Here is a 16,330-nt window from a genome sequence, read left to right as displayed (position 1 = left end):
CTGTTAGGCATGTGCGAACGCCTTCGGTATTGTGTAACCTGCCCGACATTCTAAGTACCCTGCACCCATGCACATGCTCTCCTCTGAGCGCACAAACGCGCTTGACTTACATGGCCAGCGCGCGTGTGTGGGAATTTGGTTGAGTAGTTGGTCGCCGGTAGCCGGGGCAGCTATGCTGGATGTTGGGTGCCAGCGGAACTGTGACCAGGTGCAGTTATGATTTATGCGCCTCGCCGTTGTCGTTGTTGTTGGGCTTGTACTTCTTGCCCTGCGCACTGCCTCCAGCCAGTGGGGCGTGGGGCGTGTGGCGTGGGGCGCCGCCTTAACGTTTCCAGCGGCGTAAATTATATTGGGCTTAGCATAAATCGTCAATTACAGCACATGATTATTATTAGGCATTATGGCTCGGTCCCAGGCCCGGCACGGCTAAAGGACGGGCTTAAGGCTTAGCTGGAGTCGCAGTCTGTGCTTGAGCCTGAGCATCGAGTCTGTGGCCACGCCCGCACCAAGCCCAATCCGGCCAGAGGTCTGCTAAAAACGCGCTAAGCGCCATAAGCGCCAGTTTTATGGCAAGCAGCAGCATCCTCCTCCTCCCGGGCGGCTTTAAATTATGGCCTAGTACGCAGGCTGAGCCTCGATTAAAGCCCAAAGCCAAGCAGGCAAAGACAGCAAAGACAACAAAACGAAAAAGAAAAAGAAAAAGCCAGTGGCTGCTGCTCTTGAGATCGTGTTGCACAGATATGTGTCTATCTAATATAATTAATACACCTTTTTTTTCATTTGGGAACTTCTTGGGCTTTGTGTTTTCTCTCTTTTAACAAGATAGATATAACAAAGGTCTCGCGCCTGCTAAGCTGATTTACTATTTATCGCACAGAGTTATAAAAACACGTAAGAGTAGATACATAGATACATAGATACGTAGATACATAGATGTGTAGATACATATTCATAAAGTATGCAACAGCAACAACACAATATAAATCAATCAAAAGCGTACAAGTTCATTGACAGCTCGCACAGCTTGCCAGCCTCAAGCTTCGGCGGCAGCAACAACAACAACAACAACATCAAGAAATAACAACAACAGCAAACATGATCCATGATCCTCTTGGAAAACGGGGCTGTGGCCGGTCTGTGCCTGTCAAATGGCCGGACCACATTGTAAGTTATGATTAGCTCAACGCGCTCAAGATTTAAGACCGGAAACGTACTCGTCGAGTGGAGGCAATCGGTGCTGCGGTACAGGAGGCACTCGCTACGACTCCTCGCATGCCGGGCCAATAATTCAAATTCAAATTCAAATCTCAATAGTTTTGAGTGATTTGAAATGTGATTTGCGCATTGTTTTGACTGCAGGCGAAGCATTGCATTTTTATTGGCTTTTTGAAAAGCCCGCATCACCAGAGAGCCGAGACCCAAATACCGACCCAGTGCGAGCGAGCAAGCTGGATAGCTCCAGATGAAGCGAGATAGTTAAGTGCACCCACTCGATGACGCCTAAAATTGCCGGACAGAGCTTTTGCATAAATTATGGGATGTTACTGACATTGTATTGGAGCTGGAATGGAAAGACAGAGATAGAAAGAGAGACAAATAGAAAGAGAGAGAGTTTCTTTTTCTCTTTAAATATGACTGTCGAGAGAGTGCTGCCCAGTTAATTGATAAATTGTTCAAATTAAATTACTAAAGGTCTTTCAGAAATAGTTTATCAGTCTTGTAATCTTATAGAGAAGAGGGCAACATTATAATACCTAGAAATTTCACAGACTCTGTGAAGCTTAATAATATTTCTAATAACTTTATTATCTTCATCAGTTACTGAGATTACTTGTAGTCGTTCGACGAAGTGAAAAGACTATTTTGGTATTCTACGAAGCCTGTCGTACTGTTAAGTGCGCCGTTATTCAGTCTGGAACCGCCTCTTAAGATATCGGGAATTACCTTCTGGTTTATAAGAAAGACGTTTTCATTTTGGGTGCTATTGCAGAAATTGGTTATTTGTAACTTAAGATCTCAACTGATCTTCCTGATCAGCTTGATCAAGCCTTGGTGATTGTGGTATATAAACTGCTTATACATTAGTTACAGCTTAAAAGCGCCTGGCTTAGTTTAAACAATCTGAGATAGCCAAAACCAAGTGAAGTAATTCGGAGTTCTGGCGTCGGTTGAGGTTTTTTTCAACACAAATTCCCATGCAGCTCGAATTGTAGCAATTGGCAAACGTGGCATATTTTGCATATAATTGGCTATAAAACTTCATGTTAATGTGCAATTAATCATATTAGCAATTAACTTTATGCTGTTCGGCTGCACTGCACGAGATCGTCGAAGATCGTTGCAGATCGACCTGAAGCGTGGGGCGTGGGGCGTGCAGCGTGCAGCGTGGAGCGTGGATCGTGTCGCAAACCCGCTTAGAAGCGAATGTCAGCCAGTTGATGTTCGTTTTTTCCAATTCATATTTTTCTCTCATTCCTTTTTTTGGTCCCGTTTCCTATTCAAGCTCCCGCTCCCAGGCTGAGTTGAGCCAATTTTCAAAATTTATTTCTATGTTCGAAACGCCGACAACTTTTCTGCTGGCCAAATTGATAAAGCGTACAGAAGCCAAGTGCAATGCTACTCTCTCTCTCTCTCTTGGGAGTCGGGTAGCAAGTTGAGTGCATAAAATTTAAGTATTATGACCATACGTTGGTGGGGTACTGGTCGCTTTATGAGGCCGTAAACTGGCGCAGAACAGACGCATATTGAAATAAAAGAGGATGAAATGGAGAATAACATAAACAAAGTTGAGAAAAAGACTTGGGTAAGTGTAACCGGCAGGCAACAGCTAGTTAACCATCAATTAATCAGCCGTGCGTAACGCCATTTGGCACAAAGCGGGATCCTCTCCACCTTAACACACACACACACAAACAATTGATAGCCAATAATCGTTAATTGTTTTCTATACATCGGGGCTTTGTGTGTTTCCCATTGTTTGCAACCCTTTGACGATTGCCCATTGTCTTCTTTGTGGCTATCACAGCGTGTGTTCTTTGAGCCACTGCAGTGTCTTTTCATTAAGTGGCTTTCATACGCTTATCGCTTGGCTACTGGGCATGCACTGTACCTGGGCCATAATTAATAACAGTTAATTTACTTAGCGGCCACTAATGAATCCCATTTCTATATACCTTCAGAGCCTCAATCCGGAATGCGGCGTGAAGTCCGCAATAAAGTTTCAAACGTGTTAGGCAACTGATTAATGCCTTTTCGGAGACACGAATAAAGTTAAATCATGTTTACAGAGGCTTGTGTCAATTAGTTATTCTTTGACAAATACCATTTATTAATACGAGTTCGATGCAAAGTGCTTAAGACAAGTGAATTGTGAAAATTAATGTAGTATCGATAGCTTACAAATATAATTTGTATTCTGTAGACACGTGGAAGATGGACATTTAAGTATTTAAGGTTTTTGGTCAAATATTAATTAGCTAAAACCCTAATAAATAATATTTATGGTGTACAGGAAAACAAACTATTTACAGGTAAAATGTACAAATAATCGAGAGGCTAAAGACTGAGAGGGAATCGACCGAATCAGCTTAAATTTCGCAAAACGATCCAGTTAAACAACCTGTAAAATCTCGAAGTTTAATCATTTTTCATATGAAACTTAAAGAACTTCAGATCTGAAAAAACTTCGACTGTATCAGATCATTCTAATTTTGACTCAGTCAGTTGTTGTTACTGTAGATATATTAACAAAAGTTGTGCTTTGAGCGATCTTTCGATTATTTATTTATGTTTCTGACTGCGTCTTGGCTCGATACAATTATTTTAATAATATTTAAATTGATCTTAATGATAGTCTTTTTGGCAAAATACCATCTGTGGGTGTAAGACGCAGTACTTGCACAGTATTATATCAGAAGTATCTCGACATTTAGTTCTGGTTAATTGCACACATTTAACTCTCGACCTGAGCATCTTTTGATCTTACCTGCATATATCAATTCAATTCAAAAATGTTTATTATTTGTTGATTTGCATTTCAATGAATTCTTCGTTTAGTACTCTTGTTTAAAGATTCTCAGTTTTGTCAGCTTAAGATCAAAATGATACAAATATAACTTAATAATATTAATATAATATGAAAGGTGTTTAAGCACATTATATAATATATGTATTTGGGCTCTTTTATTAATATAATAATAATAATAATTAGCATTTTGCAACTGTTTTAGATTGAAAGAAATAAAAAATAAGTTTTAATTATTTTTAAACTGAGTATTTGATATCTTATAAAATCAATAATAATATTGAATTAAATAATATAATTTTAATAAATTTGTAATTCTTGATAAATTGATTCACATCAGCAATATATGTAATATATATTGGTGCGTGGGGTCACAGTTACTTGATGTCTTGTTTTGTATAGCAATATATGCTATGATTCTGCCTTTGCGCAGAATAAAAGTGGAACAATAATATTTATTTATATAATCTTAGAACTAGTTAAGATGTAGCAATAAGCGCAGAATTATTGGCATATCTGCCCTCCCATTAGATAAGGTTTAGAGCTAAATTTAAATAAATTTATATTTGTTAACGAATATGGACAGCCTCGAGAGCTGCCATTTCTTGCTTAAGAGAATTTGTAATCCGGGTTTCTTTGCACCTATTTAGCGACATCCCTTTTAAGGGGTTCATTTGGAATTTAGTTGGGCGCATAAAAATATGCAACACTTTGAGGCGTCGTCCGATGTCCGCTGGTCCGTTGAGCGAATTTATGTGGACTGCCTTTTCACTCAATTTCCGAACATATTTAGAAGAGAAAACACGCTCAATTACATTTCACTTTCCAAGGGAAGGCCGTAGCATCGCAGCACATGAGACACACATGTGTGTGTGTGTTTGTGTTTGTGTGACAGCCCACCGCCCTTTGCGCCCGCCCTTGTTGCCTTTTGCCACATGTTTTGTGGATTATACAATGTATGCTGAGAGTGTGAGTTGGTGTGTGTGTGTGTGCACGAGTGTGTTTGCGAGTGTGCGTGCAGCACAATCTGTTTGTGAAGAGTCGTTTTTTCCAGCAACAAACGCTCAAATAGGGGGACGACAGCCACTCGTTGAATTCGTTTCATTCTGGCCCTCAGTCAATTGAAGAGATTTATATGGCGATCGGCTGAGCATATTTCAGTTGCGATCTGACTAGAGACACAGTTACAGTTACGTGCAGAAACGAACGCATCGGAGAGTGTACTGTTAGCGCAATGTGCAACAATTATAATGAATACTAAGTAATATACTATACAAACTGCGTATACTTATATTTAATAGAATTTTTCTATCTGTCGCGCCGATATGCAGTGTTTGGTGTTCGTTGTTGTTATTTGCAGAGTCAAGTGTGCCTGCAGTTCTATTATTTTTAAATTCTAAAATGCTAGAGAAAATATTTCTGGAATTTTAAGTGGAACGCTAAAAGCGCAGAATAAATATCATTTAAATATCAAAGCAGAAAGTTATTTGTGTTGCACAAGCCCCCATTTACATAGGATCAGGAGGCGCGTCTATATACTCTGTATACATATATAAATACATTGGATTCAAATTGGCAGCGGATTCTCACCAAGAGATAAGCCAAGGTAAGCTGCTCAATACGCACTATGTTAAGCTTTTATTCAAAATAGTTTCTCTGTTTCTCTTCTTGGTTTTGTTATTTATGCCTAGTTCGCGTTTCTCTTGCGTAATTGCGCAAATGATTTGTTTAGACCACTTTTTGATTGATCCCCGCGCAGCAATTTGACTTTTTAACCCGTTTTTTTTTCTTGTTTTTCTTTTGTATTGTCTCTGGCTTTTTGTGGGGTAAACAAACAGCAACTATTGTGCCCAGTCCAATTTGTGTTGTTTATTTGAGTGCGAGTCCGCAGTCGATCGTTCAATTATCAAAACTGTTTTTAATGCTAGTTTTTTACTCGGCCCCTTCTACTGCTCATTGAGGCAATGTAGCGTAGTTGCCCCCATTTAGGGCACATGCCACACATTTCATGCTTTATGACCAAAACGTATACAGTAGTCACTGGCGGAGCCAAAATGAGAAATCAAATTATCTCTTCCTAAATGGTTCATGAATATAGAAAAATAGTTTCAGGTGATTTGAATGAACATTGTTTAGGGAAATAATTGTTGAAGTACAAAAGCATTTGAGTAGAGGTAAATTATGATGAATCCTAGAATTTCGAATTATCGAGTGATCACTGTACAGCACGCTGTAAGCATATTTTATACAATAACTAGCTATCTAATGCTATTAATTCTTTCCCATGAATTTTTTGAGTTCATTTCATTCTCCAACAGCGCGTGTGTTTATCAACACGTCCATATATATATATATATATAACATTTATATACATAAATATCGGTCTATACTACAGATATGAACATGCAATATTTTCCCGCCGCATAAACAAACATTCTAAATGATCTCCCCGTCCATAGCAAATGGCTATTATGGATATACACAAATGTACATCTGTCGGTTGGGGCAGCTTCTGTTCTTTAGCTTCGCTTCTGTTTTGTTGGCTTTGGCAGAAGCTCCGTTGTTGTTGTTTCAGTGCTGTGTGGATCGTTACAGATGCGCTTGTTCGACTATTTGAAGAGCTGTATTACATTGTTTAGCCACTTTTGGGGTATACACACTCGCACATACCTTCAGTTGCACACCTGAGCTAGTTAATAACCTTCGCATTTCGCACGTATTCGCTGGCAATGAGCCGTGGCGCACTGCATTCCCGAGCCGTTTGCTATCGATATGTGAAAAGTATTTTCTGGTTAGCTGTGAAATATTTGAAATTGATTCAAACCTGAACAAATTCGCTGGCCAATTCAATTGTTAGCCAAGCGGCATTAGCCATTGGCATTTTTTCGCGTTCACGATTGTGTGTTTATTTGCTAAATATTGCCAATCTGGTGGGGGTTTATTTCTGTACAGAGCAGGAAATATATTACCTACGAGTCAAGTAGTATGGTACGAAGGTCAAATGATTTATTTTTGGGACGGGAAACTCGTGTCGAGCAATCCTCTGCATACGATATTTTCACATCGATATTGAGTGTTTTCTTCCAATGGAGTACAGACACGCTGCATGCAACACATGCAACACATGTGGCTACACTGTAAGTAAAGACCCGGAGTGTCCCCTGTTTGTGAATGATGTTCATGTTGCTGATGATGATGCTGATGCTGATGTTGATGTTGATGTTGATGCTGATGTGCCCACATGTCAAACAGGGCGCGACAATGCGCGGCTGCTGCTGCTGTGTCTATGTCTGTGGCTGTGGCTGCTGCCATGGCGTGTCCCTGCGATGCCGAATGACAATAGCTCACCAAATGTGACTGGAAACAATATTTTCCCTTGTCTTGAACGGGTACTCCAAGCCATAGCCACGATCCACGCACCGTTTTAAAAGGGGCACGAACGGCTGGTGGCCAGCGAGAGGAGGAGGAGTAGACAACGTAAACACACATTATATACCCTGTACACTTCGTTCAAGTGTTGCTGAGAAATTTTTTCGCTTTCTAAATTTCTAAGTTTTTATACAATATTTATATATAAAAATGTTGCTGCATACAAGGAAAATCAATAAGAATATTGTACCTAAGTGAGGCGCCAACCATGTAGACTTAAGACTCCTTACCACAAGTTCCTAAGGACAAAATCAAGTAGAATACTCAATGGAAAGATTGCTTGGTTAATGTCAAGTATGCAATTTGAAATTTGGATTCCTTTATAAATCCAACGAGATTTGTTACCTAATCATAAAAATAAGCCAATTTCATAATCTATACTTTATATCAGTATCTCGTGGTGTCTGTCAAAAAGTGGGCCAGAGCTCTTCAGATTTTTACAGGGTCACTCGTAGTCGTATACAGGCCTTGTTGAATGTTTGTTTTTAATTTCTTTTAATTTTGCTACCGCTGTGGAACAGATGTGGGCTGCATGAGGCAGAGGCACATTGAGAGCGTCTGTTTCTGTTTTAATTAAGCGAGAGCCATAGCGGGAGTGAGCATCAGAAAGAGAAAGCAAGAGCAAGAGAGCCACACTCAGAGAGAAAGCGAGAGTGAGAAAGAGTGCATCGACACGCATATGTGAAAAATTAAGGCTGTCTGCTGAAAGCGAAAAAAGGCGCAAAAGATGCGGGAAGCAACGACGGCAACGGCAACGATCGACAAACAGAGCGAGAACCGCCAGCGACATTTGTATGCCCACCCGTTAAAAATACCGAACTGAATGTTCTCTGCAACAGCAGCAAACATTCAATTGAACAGAACAGCACAGAGCAGAGCAGAGCAGAACCGAACTGAAACAAACACAACAACAGCAACAAAATAATATAACTGTGGAGGGCCAACTAAATTGAGTCGTTCGTGGCGCAGCCGCAGTTGCCCTGAGTAGGACGCGAGCAGTAGTTGGTTTTGTTTTTTTTTTTTAGTATACATGTATTTATTTGCTTCTGAGCGTAGGAGCCGCAGCCTCTGTCTGGCCTCTGGCAGCGACCACGACGTACTACAAAAATCGTCTCTGCTGCATTTAGAACAGTTTTCGACCAGAGCTGCGGAAATTCACAACGAATCGCGCGCGCTAAAGATCGGAGAATCACGCAATATATATTAAACTCGCACCCTCTCAACGTCATATAGACAAGTGCCACTGTTCTATGCTGCTCTGTATCTGTAAATGTATCTGTACTTATATCTGTGTGTTTGTGTATCTGTAGCTAGATCTGTATTTGTGTTTTGTGCAAAAAATAGAACATTATCTAAATGAACTACATGCAGCTGTAGCTGTGGCTGTAGCTGCTGTGTTGCTGTGCTGCTGTGCTGCTGTACCGTGTACTTGTAGGTAATCAACGTCCCTCAGTTCCTGTTCTAAATACATATACACACACAAATATATGTATATGTATATGCAAAATAAGTATGTGCGTATATCATTTCTTAGCCAATATATGCCTCTGCCATTGCCATACGTATTCGTGTAGTCAACGAAATGTATTCTCTGGCATATGGAAGGACAGAAAACCTAGTTTGCATTTGCTGCGGGCTTCAAAGAGCCGTTACAAACTGTTCCATTTTAACAAAAGCCATAAAAGTGCAGCACTTAATATAACCTTTTATTGTTCGTTCTCACACAGGCAGGACAGGACAGGACGGGTGGGCATACGCGTAGTTGATTTTATATAGTTGGCTCGTAAAGCTATTTTGAAAGCAATAATATATTATTATTTATTCGATATTTTGCATATATTGAACCTACGTCGATGTAGCAAAGTGAGCTCATTTCTTGCTTTATTGGACCAATTCAATTTGCATGGCACGCGCTTGAAATAACAGAACAAATCAGAAGGAAACACAGCGGAAATGTACGCGACATTTTAATTAAGCCTTGCCCTGTCTTGCCTTGCCAAAATGTAAATGGCTTTTAATCAGAGCTGGAGAACATTCAAAAAATCTCTGGAATTAATTGGCAGAAAAATTAAATGAGTAAACAAAAGCATTCAAAGTCTGATGCGCAAAAAGTTGCAAATGTTTATAAACACAAAAAATGATCATGAGTTTTACGTTTTCGTGTGAAAAGCACTTTGTTTATTGCAAAAAAAAATAAATAAAATCGAAGAAAAACTAAAATGAATATTGAACTCAATATATCGGTATTTTCTAGTGCCAAAACATTCGGTGAGATTTCGGAATTACAATTTTCGTATTTTTACTAGAGTAGGAAAATGAAATTCATTTGCGCGATTTATGGACGTCTGATCTACAATGCTAACTACTGAATGCTAGACAAGAGCTGGAGTTCATTTCAAAGATCACTTCACAACTTAAGTTTTGCCCTTGATCTCGGCGTGTTTGCCTGTCTCGCTGACTGTGTTGCGCCCTTTGATGGTGCCACACGCACGTCAAGGGATATTAAAGCCAAGTGCTGCACTTGTTTACGGCTTCTTAGGGTGTTCGTCTCGATGGCCCCTTTTAGAGCTAAGATGCCACATTCGTTGGGCAATTTCTCAGTTTGAATTTGGGAAAATAAGAGAACATATTAGTCGTATACAAACGGAAATGCGCATAAATCTAATCGTCTGCATATCTTCCAGGTGCTGCAGCTATTCCATTCTGGCATTACTATGTGATCTATGAGATGGGACACGCCCACAAACTGGATCAGAGTGAGATGTCTCAGCGGAAGGCATGGCTGCCATAAATCCATCAACGCACTGAATAAATCAAACAGAGCACAAGCGACAATAATTAAGAGACCCATGAGTACATACACATTTCTATTTTGGGGAAGTGTATTTCCGTTACATTGCAAGGTGATCATCGACAATCAGCATCCGATTCCGATTCGGATTCCGACTCCAAATTCTGATCGCAAAGCACTTCAAAGTCACCGCGTTTAAGCGCACACATGTTGCTGGCGATCAAGTTGAGCCAGCGGCAACTGTTGTTATTTCCATCATAAATTAGAAAAATCTAGAAGAGATCACTGATCTGTGCGAGGGTGGAAAGAGAGACAGACCGAAAGAGCGAGAGACAGACAGAGAGAGAGAGAGTGAAAGTGAGTGAGCGTAAGAGCCAACCATCTCTCAGCTAAAGTGGATTTCCGGTGAATACAACAAAAATACAACGGCATATTCGACACACAAAGTTATTGCATTAAAGTCAACTCAACCCCATTTGCTGTCAAGGAGTCGCAGTGCCAAGTTAGGGAGTTACGACTACAAGAAGTATATATATTTATATATATAGAGCAAAGAAATATAAATGTTTGGCAGTATCTGGCGACGCGTTGCCAGTAACAGAAGCAGCCAAAGAATGTCCACAAGTTTTCTCTGCCTGCTGCTCTTGTGCATCTCGATTGCAGCAGCGCGGCGAGCGCCTGTGGCCAGCTCGCAGGAGCTAAGCAAGGACTATGATATGCCACACAGCGCCAACAACAACAACAACAACAACACATCAACTACACAGAACAATATCAATGCCGAGGAGGATGAGGATGCGGATGAAGATGAGAAGACTGGCACGACTGGCTCTAGCCCCGGCTCAGCTGCTGGTCAGGATGTCAAGCAACAATTTGCGCCTCGCTTTAAGAATCCCAAGAAACTAAGCACGCTTTACACGCGACCCTCGGGCTCAACGCTTGCGCTGAGCTGCCAGGCGGTGGGCAATCCGGAACCTAATATCACTTGGTATAGGAACGGTAGCAACGACTTAACGCGCATCTACGGCAACTATCGCAAAACTAAGTGGCAAATTATCATGGAGGATCTGGTGCCCGAAGACTCGGATCAGTATACGTGCGTGGTATGCAACCCGTTGGGCTGTCTCACCCATGTGATGAATGTGATGGTCACCGATCGGGTGAACCATAAACCCATTTTGCTTAAAGGACCCGCAAATCTGACGCTGCTGATCAATCACAGCGGTCACATGGAATGCAAATATTTGTCGGACTTAACTAGCAGGAAGGCTTGGGTCTTTATGCCTTGCAAGAGCGTTAATGATTGCTCCAAGAACAGAACGATTCTAGCCGAAGATGTGGACCGCTTGGAGTTTCTGAATGTGACCCAGGACAAGGAAGGCTGGTACACGTGCATCGAGAGCAACAGCTTGGGCCAATCCACAAGCCGAGCCTATTTGCGCGTAGTGCGCAGCTTGCAGCTACTCGAGGCGAATCTTGGCAGTGTGTTGCCCGAAAATTCCATGTTGGCTGTCTTTATCTCGGTGACCGTCATGCTGATCATGATTTGCATCATCTTCGTGGCTTATGCCGTTCGTAAGATGAAGCACGAGAAGCTGCTTAAGCAGCGCATCGAAACAGTGCACCAGTGGACCAAGAAGGTTATCATATATAAGCCCGCTAGCGGAGGCGATTCGAGTGGCTCCATGGACACCATGATAATGCCAGTGGTGCGAATTGAAAAGCAACGCACGACCGTGCTTCAAAGTGGCAACGAGCCGGCGCCCTTCAACGAATACGAATTTCCACTAGACTCCAATTGGGAGTTGCCGCGCAGCCAACTGATGCTGGGCGCTACGCTTGGCGAAGGCGCCTTTGGACGCGTTGTAATGGCCGAAGTAAACAATGCCATAGTGGCTGTAAAGATGGTCAAGGAGGGTCACACGGACGACGACATTGCCAGCCTGGTGCGCGAAATGGAGGTCATGAAGATCATTGGCCGGCACATCAATATAATAAATCTGCTTGGCTGCTGCAGCCAGAGCGGGCCGCTCTATGTGATCGTAGAATATGCACCGCATGGCAATTTAAAGGACTTTCTGTACAAGAACCGACCTCTGAGCAAGGAGCAACTGGACAGCTCGCAGTCTGCTCCGCCGGCGCCACAGCATGTAATCACCGAAAAGGATTTGGTCAAGTTTGCCCACCAGATAGCACGTGGCATGGATTACCTGGCGTCGCGTCGTTGCATTCATCGCGATCTGGCGGCTCGCAATGTGCTAGTCAGCGACGACTATGTGCTGAAGATTGCGGACTTTGGACTGGCGCGGGACATACAGAGCACGGATTACTATCGGAAGAATACCAATGGTCGCTTGCCCATTAAGTGGATGGCGCCCGAATCGCTGCAGGAGAAGTTCTACGACTCACAGAGCGACGTCTGGTCATATGGTATTCTACTTTGGGAGATTATGACATTTGGAGCTCAGCCTTATCCGGCCATCATGTCCGCCGAAGAGCTCTACAGCTATCTGATGTCGGGGCAGCGCATGGAGAAGCCGGCGAAGTGCTCAATGAACATTTATATTCTGATGCGACAGTGCTGGCATTTCGATGCCAGTGCCCGGCCGCCCTTCACAGAGATAGTCGAGTACATGGACAAGCTGCTACAAGCCAAGGAAGACTATCTCGATTTGGACGTGGCCAACTTGGAGACGCCGCCCTCGACGAGTGATGAGGAGGACGAAGAGGATGCATCCGATATGGAGCACTCGCGCTATCACTACTAGCTGCTTGATAACGACTACCGATCGAACTATCGACCAAGTGATTTAAATAACTGTACATACTGAGCTCTCGGGCTGCCTAATCATAAGTCTGTAAATCGCTAGAATTTCACTCCACCAAAGGCGAAAACCAAAAAACTATTTAATCCGTGCTAGCTTAAGTATAAATGTATTTTTCCTATGTATACTGATGTAAATTATTAATGTGTAAATTTTCATCTTCGAGTTATCTAACACTTACCTGACTTAAATCAGAGCATTTGCAAAAGATTGTCAGCTCAGAATCGAGCTAAAGTAGAAGCTGCACAAATCGAAAGTTCAATACTGATCAGAATACTTTAACAAGAAAAGGTTGCTACAAAGGTTTAACTGTCGAAAGCAAAATGCGCCAAATAATTATATGTAAAGTACCTAAAGTATATTGATAAATTTCGCAGATAAGATTCTTATACTTGTGGTTAATCTGTAATATTTGACTGTTCCATTGTAAAGTGGTAAATCTGAAATGTACAATTATTCAACTCAATTTAGTACAGTTTAAAGGAGAGCAAAAAATAATTTGCGAATTACAAATACTGTTAAGCCGTTAAGCGTTCTAACTTGCGAGCGTTCACTGTACGAATGCAAAGGCAAAATGAAATTATTATTGCATTTAATGTGGAAACAAATAATTTAGTTTATGGGCGATATTAATTCCTAAAACACATTTCTTAAACAAAAATATTTGTTTCTAATGGAAACGGAACTCAATGAAGATGAACTTTTATATATATGCACAATTTACAGTGTTATGCGTAGTACGCAATACAAATATGTAAGAACAATATATGTTTAAAATAGAGAATAACCCCAGATATCGAATAGCTTATATATACACACAGATATTTAATAGTAGTAAGCATAAGTTAGCTTGTAGCTTATGGTTGTATTTGATTATGTTGTATTTGTATTTATATTTGTACTGATTCTATGTAGTATTCACATGTTTAAGCTATAAGATAAAGCATCTGTATCTTGTGAGCTATATAGCTCGTATGCTAGTGCCTTATATAAAAAATAAATGTTGTACTCGTAGTATGAAACCAACAACTTACAAAGTGCTTGCGAAAGGTGGCAACTCTGGTTCAACTAGCTAAATTAGTTCAATTGCTCATTTGCGAGCCAATCATTTTATTCACACGTTCAGTTAGAGTAGTTCATGACTGATACTAATTCTTCGCTCGGAATAACTAAAACGGATCTGCAGAGAACGAATGAGCTGAAAAAAATTATTGATCGCCTGAAAGGCTGAATGTTAATTTCGATAGAGTTGAATGGAATTAGTCCTCGATGATTCATGAGCAACTGAACTAATGATTGTTTACTGATTGTTACATTGTTTACTGAAGTGTCTCAATGTACGCTCAATCGAACTTATGCTTCACGATACGATACCTCTCTAATGGCAGCTGACCAAGACCAACACCAACACCAACAGCAACAGCAAGACCGACCAAGAGCAAAGCCGACAAGATCATGACGTCTCAATTTGAAAATCTGTGTAAAAATTATAAAAACAACAACCGAAGCTGTCGATTTGGGCCGCACGAGGCACGCGCGTCACTAAACGGAAAATGATGAATGGAACGACGCGACGGCTCGGCGGTTGGTTTTTTCCTCTCGGTGGTTCGCTGAGTGGGCTGCCAGAGGGGCGAAGGTGGCAGGGGAGTTGTGCGACTTGAACCCTGGGTCTTTAGTAGCGGCGTCCGCGTTGGCGGCTCGTTTGTTGACGCGCCAAATGCCACAAGCAACGACGTCGACGGCGCTGGCGATGCAATTAGACGATAATGCAAGCCAAGTCAGAGTAAAAAAGGTTATATATAAATATATTTGTATATATGTATGGCTGTACACAAGTTGAAATAGGTCTTTAGTTTCATTTTGGGTGTATTTGCAATGAGTTCTGTCCCAGTCGGTGGCTGCGGGCCGTTTGTTGGCCGCGTTGCTTGAGCTGTTGGCCTGCTCCGTCAGCAGCGATTGCAACATTGTAAGATATGAATTCCGCGGCAATTTAAATTAAAATCTGCACTCGCTGCAATATATAATAAAAATTTAACATTTTGATTGGCATTTTCGTGTGCTATTAATCTTTTCCGAAAATTATGTTACAAGTTGCTTTTATTGAAGTTTCTGAAATTTCAAAGCATTTAAATACAATTGTAATTAATTATAAATGTAACTTGAATCGGACTTAATTTGTCAATTTCCAACTGATTAAAAACTGTTTTGACAGGCATTTTGCATATCTTCAGTTACTATTTTTAATTAAAGCTATACAAAAACTTTTGTCAAATAGTTTCCCTAAATTAATTTACTCTGAAGTTGATTTTGTGATAAGGATATTTTATTTATCTGCAAACAATTGTGTACTTTGTTATATGCAATTTTATTTTAAACATGGCTAATCAAAATATATTTAGCAATTAATTACACAGATAGATAATATAGATTTCGAAAATCAAATCGAGATTAATACCATAACGTTTCTCAAGCTCAGACTATTTTAATTGTTCATCTTAGAGTAGTTATTTTTAATAAATTAAATATGTCGTATTATTATATTATCTTATAATCCGTTGCTTAGCTGTTACTTCATATACAATTTGTTTATATAAAGAAACATATTTGCTGCAGCGCAATTATAAATAATAAAATAATTGCATATTCGAAATGTATATCGAAAGCAAGTAACTACTCTTATCTCCAATACTCGTTAAAGTATTTTCCTTACTCCTAAAACCCAGCGTTGAATACGTATTTGTTGATTTGTGTTGTCTCTCTTCTTGACTCACTGGATTTGCCGACAAATTTTCATCGCTTTCCACGACGATCATTAATTATGCAGCATTAGACGGTAAACGGGTATGGGGGATCGTTAATCGCCAACGCAGTAGATATTTTTGATTATTAATCTCAATTTCCATTGTGTCCGTGGCACACGCTAAACTGCATTTTCGATAATTTATCAATTCGGTTGAGAAAGAGATATATTAAACGGGCACAAAAACTATATATAAAGTGTGGCATTAAAATTGTTTTGTCTGTGGTTTTAATTAGGGCTTGGTCTCTGTAGCTGTGGGCGTGACAGCGATGCGCATCTAATGATCGGAAGTTTGACACGTGTCTGAATGCTGAGGCGTGGGCAGCAGCGCTGACCACAGCTCGCAGCTACAACAAGAGCAATGCAAAAGGCGTGGGCTGTGGACGACCCCGCCCTGGCTCGCAATTATTGCGTGAATATGTTAATTGAAAAACTTTATTAATTGAGCCATGAAAAACATT

At 40.8% G+C, this 16,330-nt stretch overlaps 1 protein-coding gene and 1 long non-coding RNA gene across 4 annotated transcripts; one reads left to right on the top strand and one right to left on the bottom strand.

The window, feature by feature from the left end:
* Positions 1 to 5,245: 5,245 nt before the first annotated feature.
* Positions 5,246 to 13,952, top strand: LOC111601342 (fibroblast growth factor receptor homolog 1). Of its 3 annotated transcripts, none has more exons than XM_023317873.2 (2): positions 5,246 to 5,630; positions 10,138 to 13,952. In XM_023317873.2, exon 2 carries the CDS (start codon positions 10,808 to 10,810, stop codon positions 13,010 to 13,012), a length of 2,205 nt encoding a protein of 734 aa, XP_023173641.2. In that variant the 5' UTR covers positions 5,246 to 5,630; positions 10,138 to 10,807; the 3' UTR covers positions 13,013 to 13,952. The 3 variants fall into 3 exon arrangements, with proteins under 3 accessions (XP_023173641.2, XP_023173643.2, XP_023173642.2); XM_023317875.2 differs by lacking the exon at positions 5,246 to 5,630 and adding an exon at positions 8,780 to 8,884; XM_023317874.2 differs by lacking the exon at positions 5,246 to 5,630 and adding an exon at positions 8,780 to 8,888.
* Positions 6,446 to 6,926, bottom strand: LOC111601343. The gene is made up of 3 exons (XR_002751539.1): positions 6,849 to 6,926; positions 6,695 to 6,788; positions 6,446 to 6,633 (listed from the first exon to the last, which is right to left on the bottom strand). It is a non-coding gene; the product is annotated as an uncharacterized LOC111601343 (long non-coding RNA).
* Positions 13,953 to 16,330: the final 2,378 nt, after the last annotated feature.

Source organism: Drosophila hydei, unplaced genomic scaffold (assembly GCF_003285905.1).
Source record: "Drosophila hydei strain 15085-1641.00,03,60 unplaced genomic scaffold, DhydRS2 tig00008139-arrow-pilon, whole genome shotgun sequence".
In the NCBI taxonomy this organism is placed as follows: Eukaryota; Metazoa; Arthropoda; class Insecta; order Diptera; family Drosophilidae; genus Drosophila; species Drosophila hydei.
The sequence above is the reverse complement of the archived record's forward strand: the minus strand, read 5'-3'. Positions and strand labels throughout refer to the sequence as shown.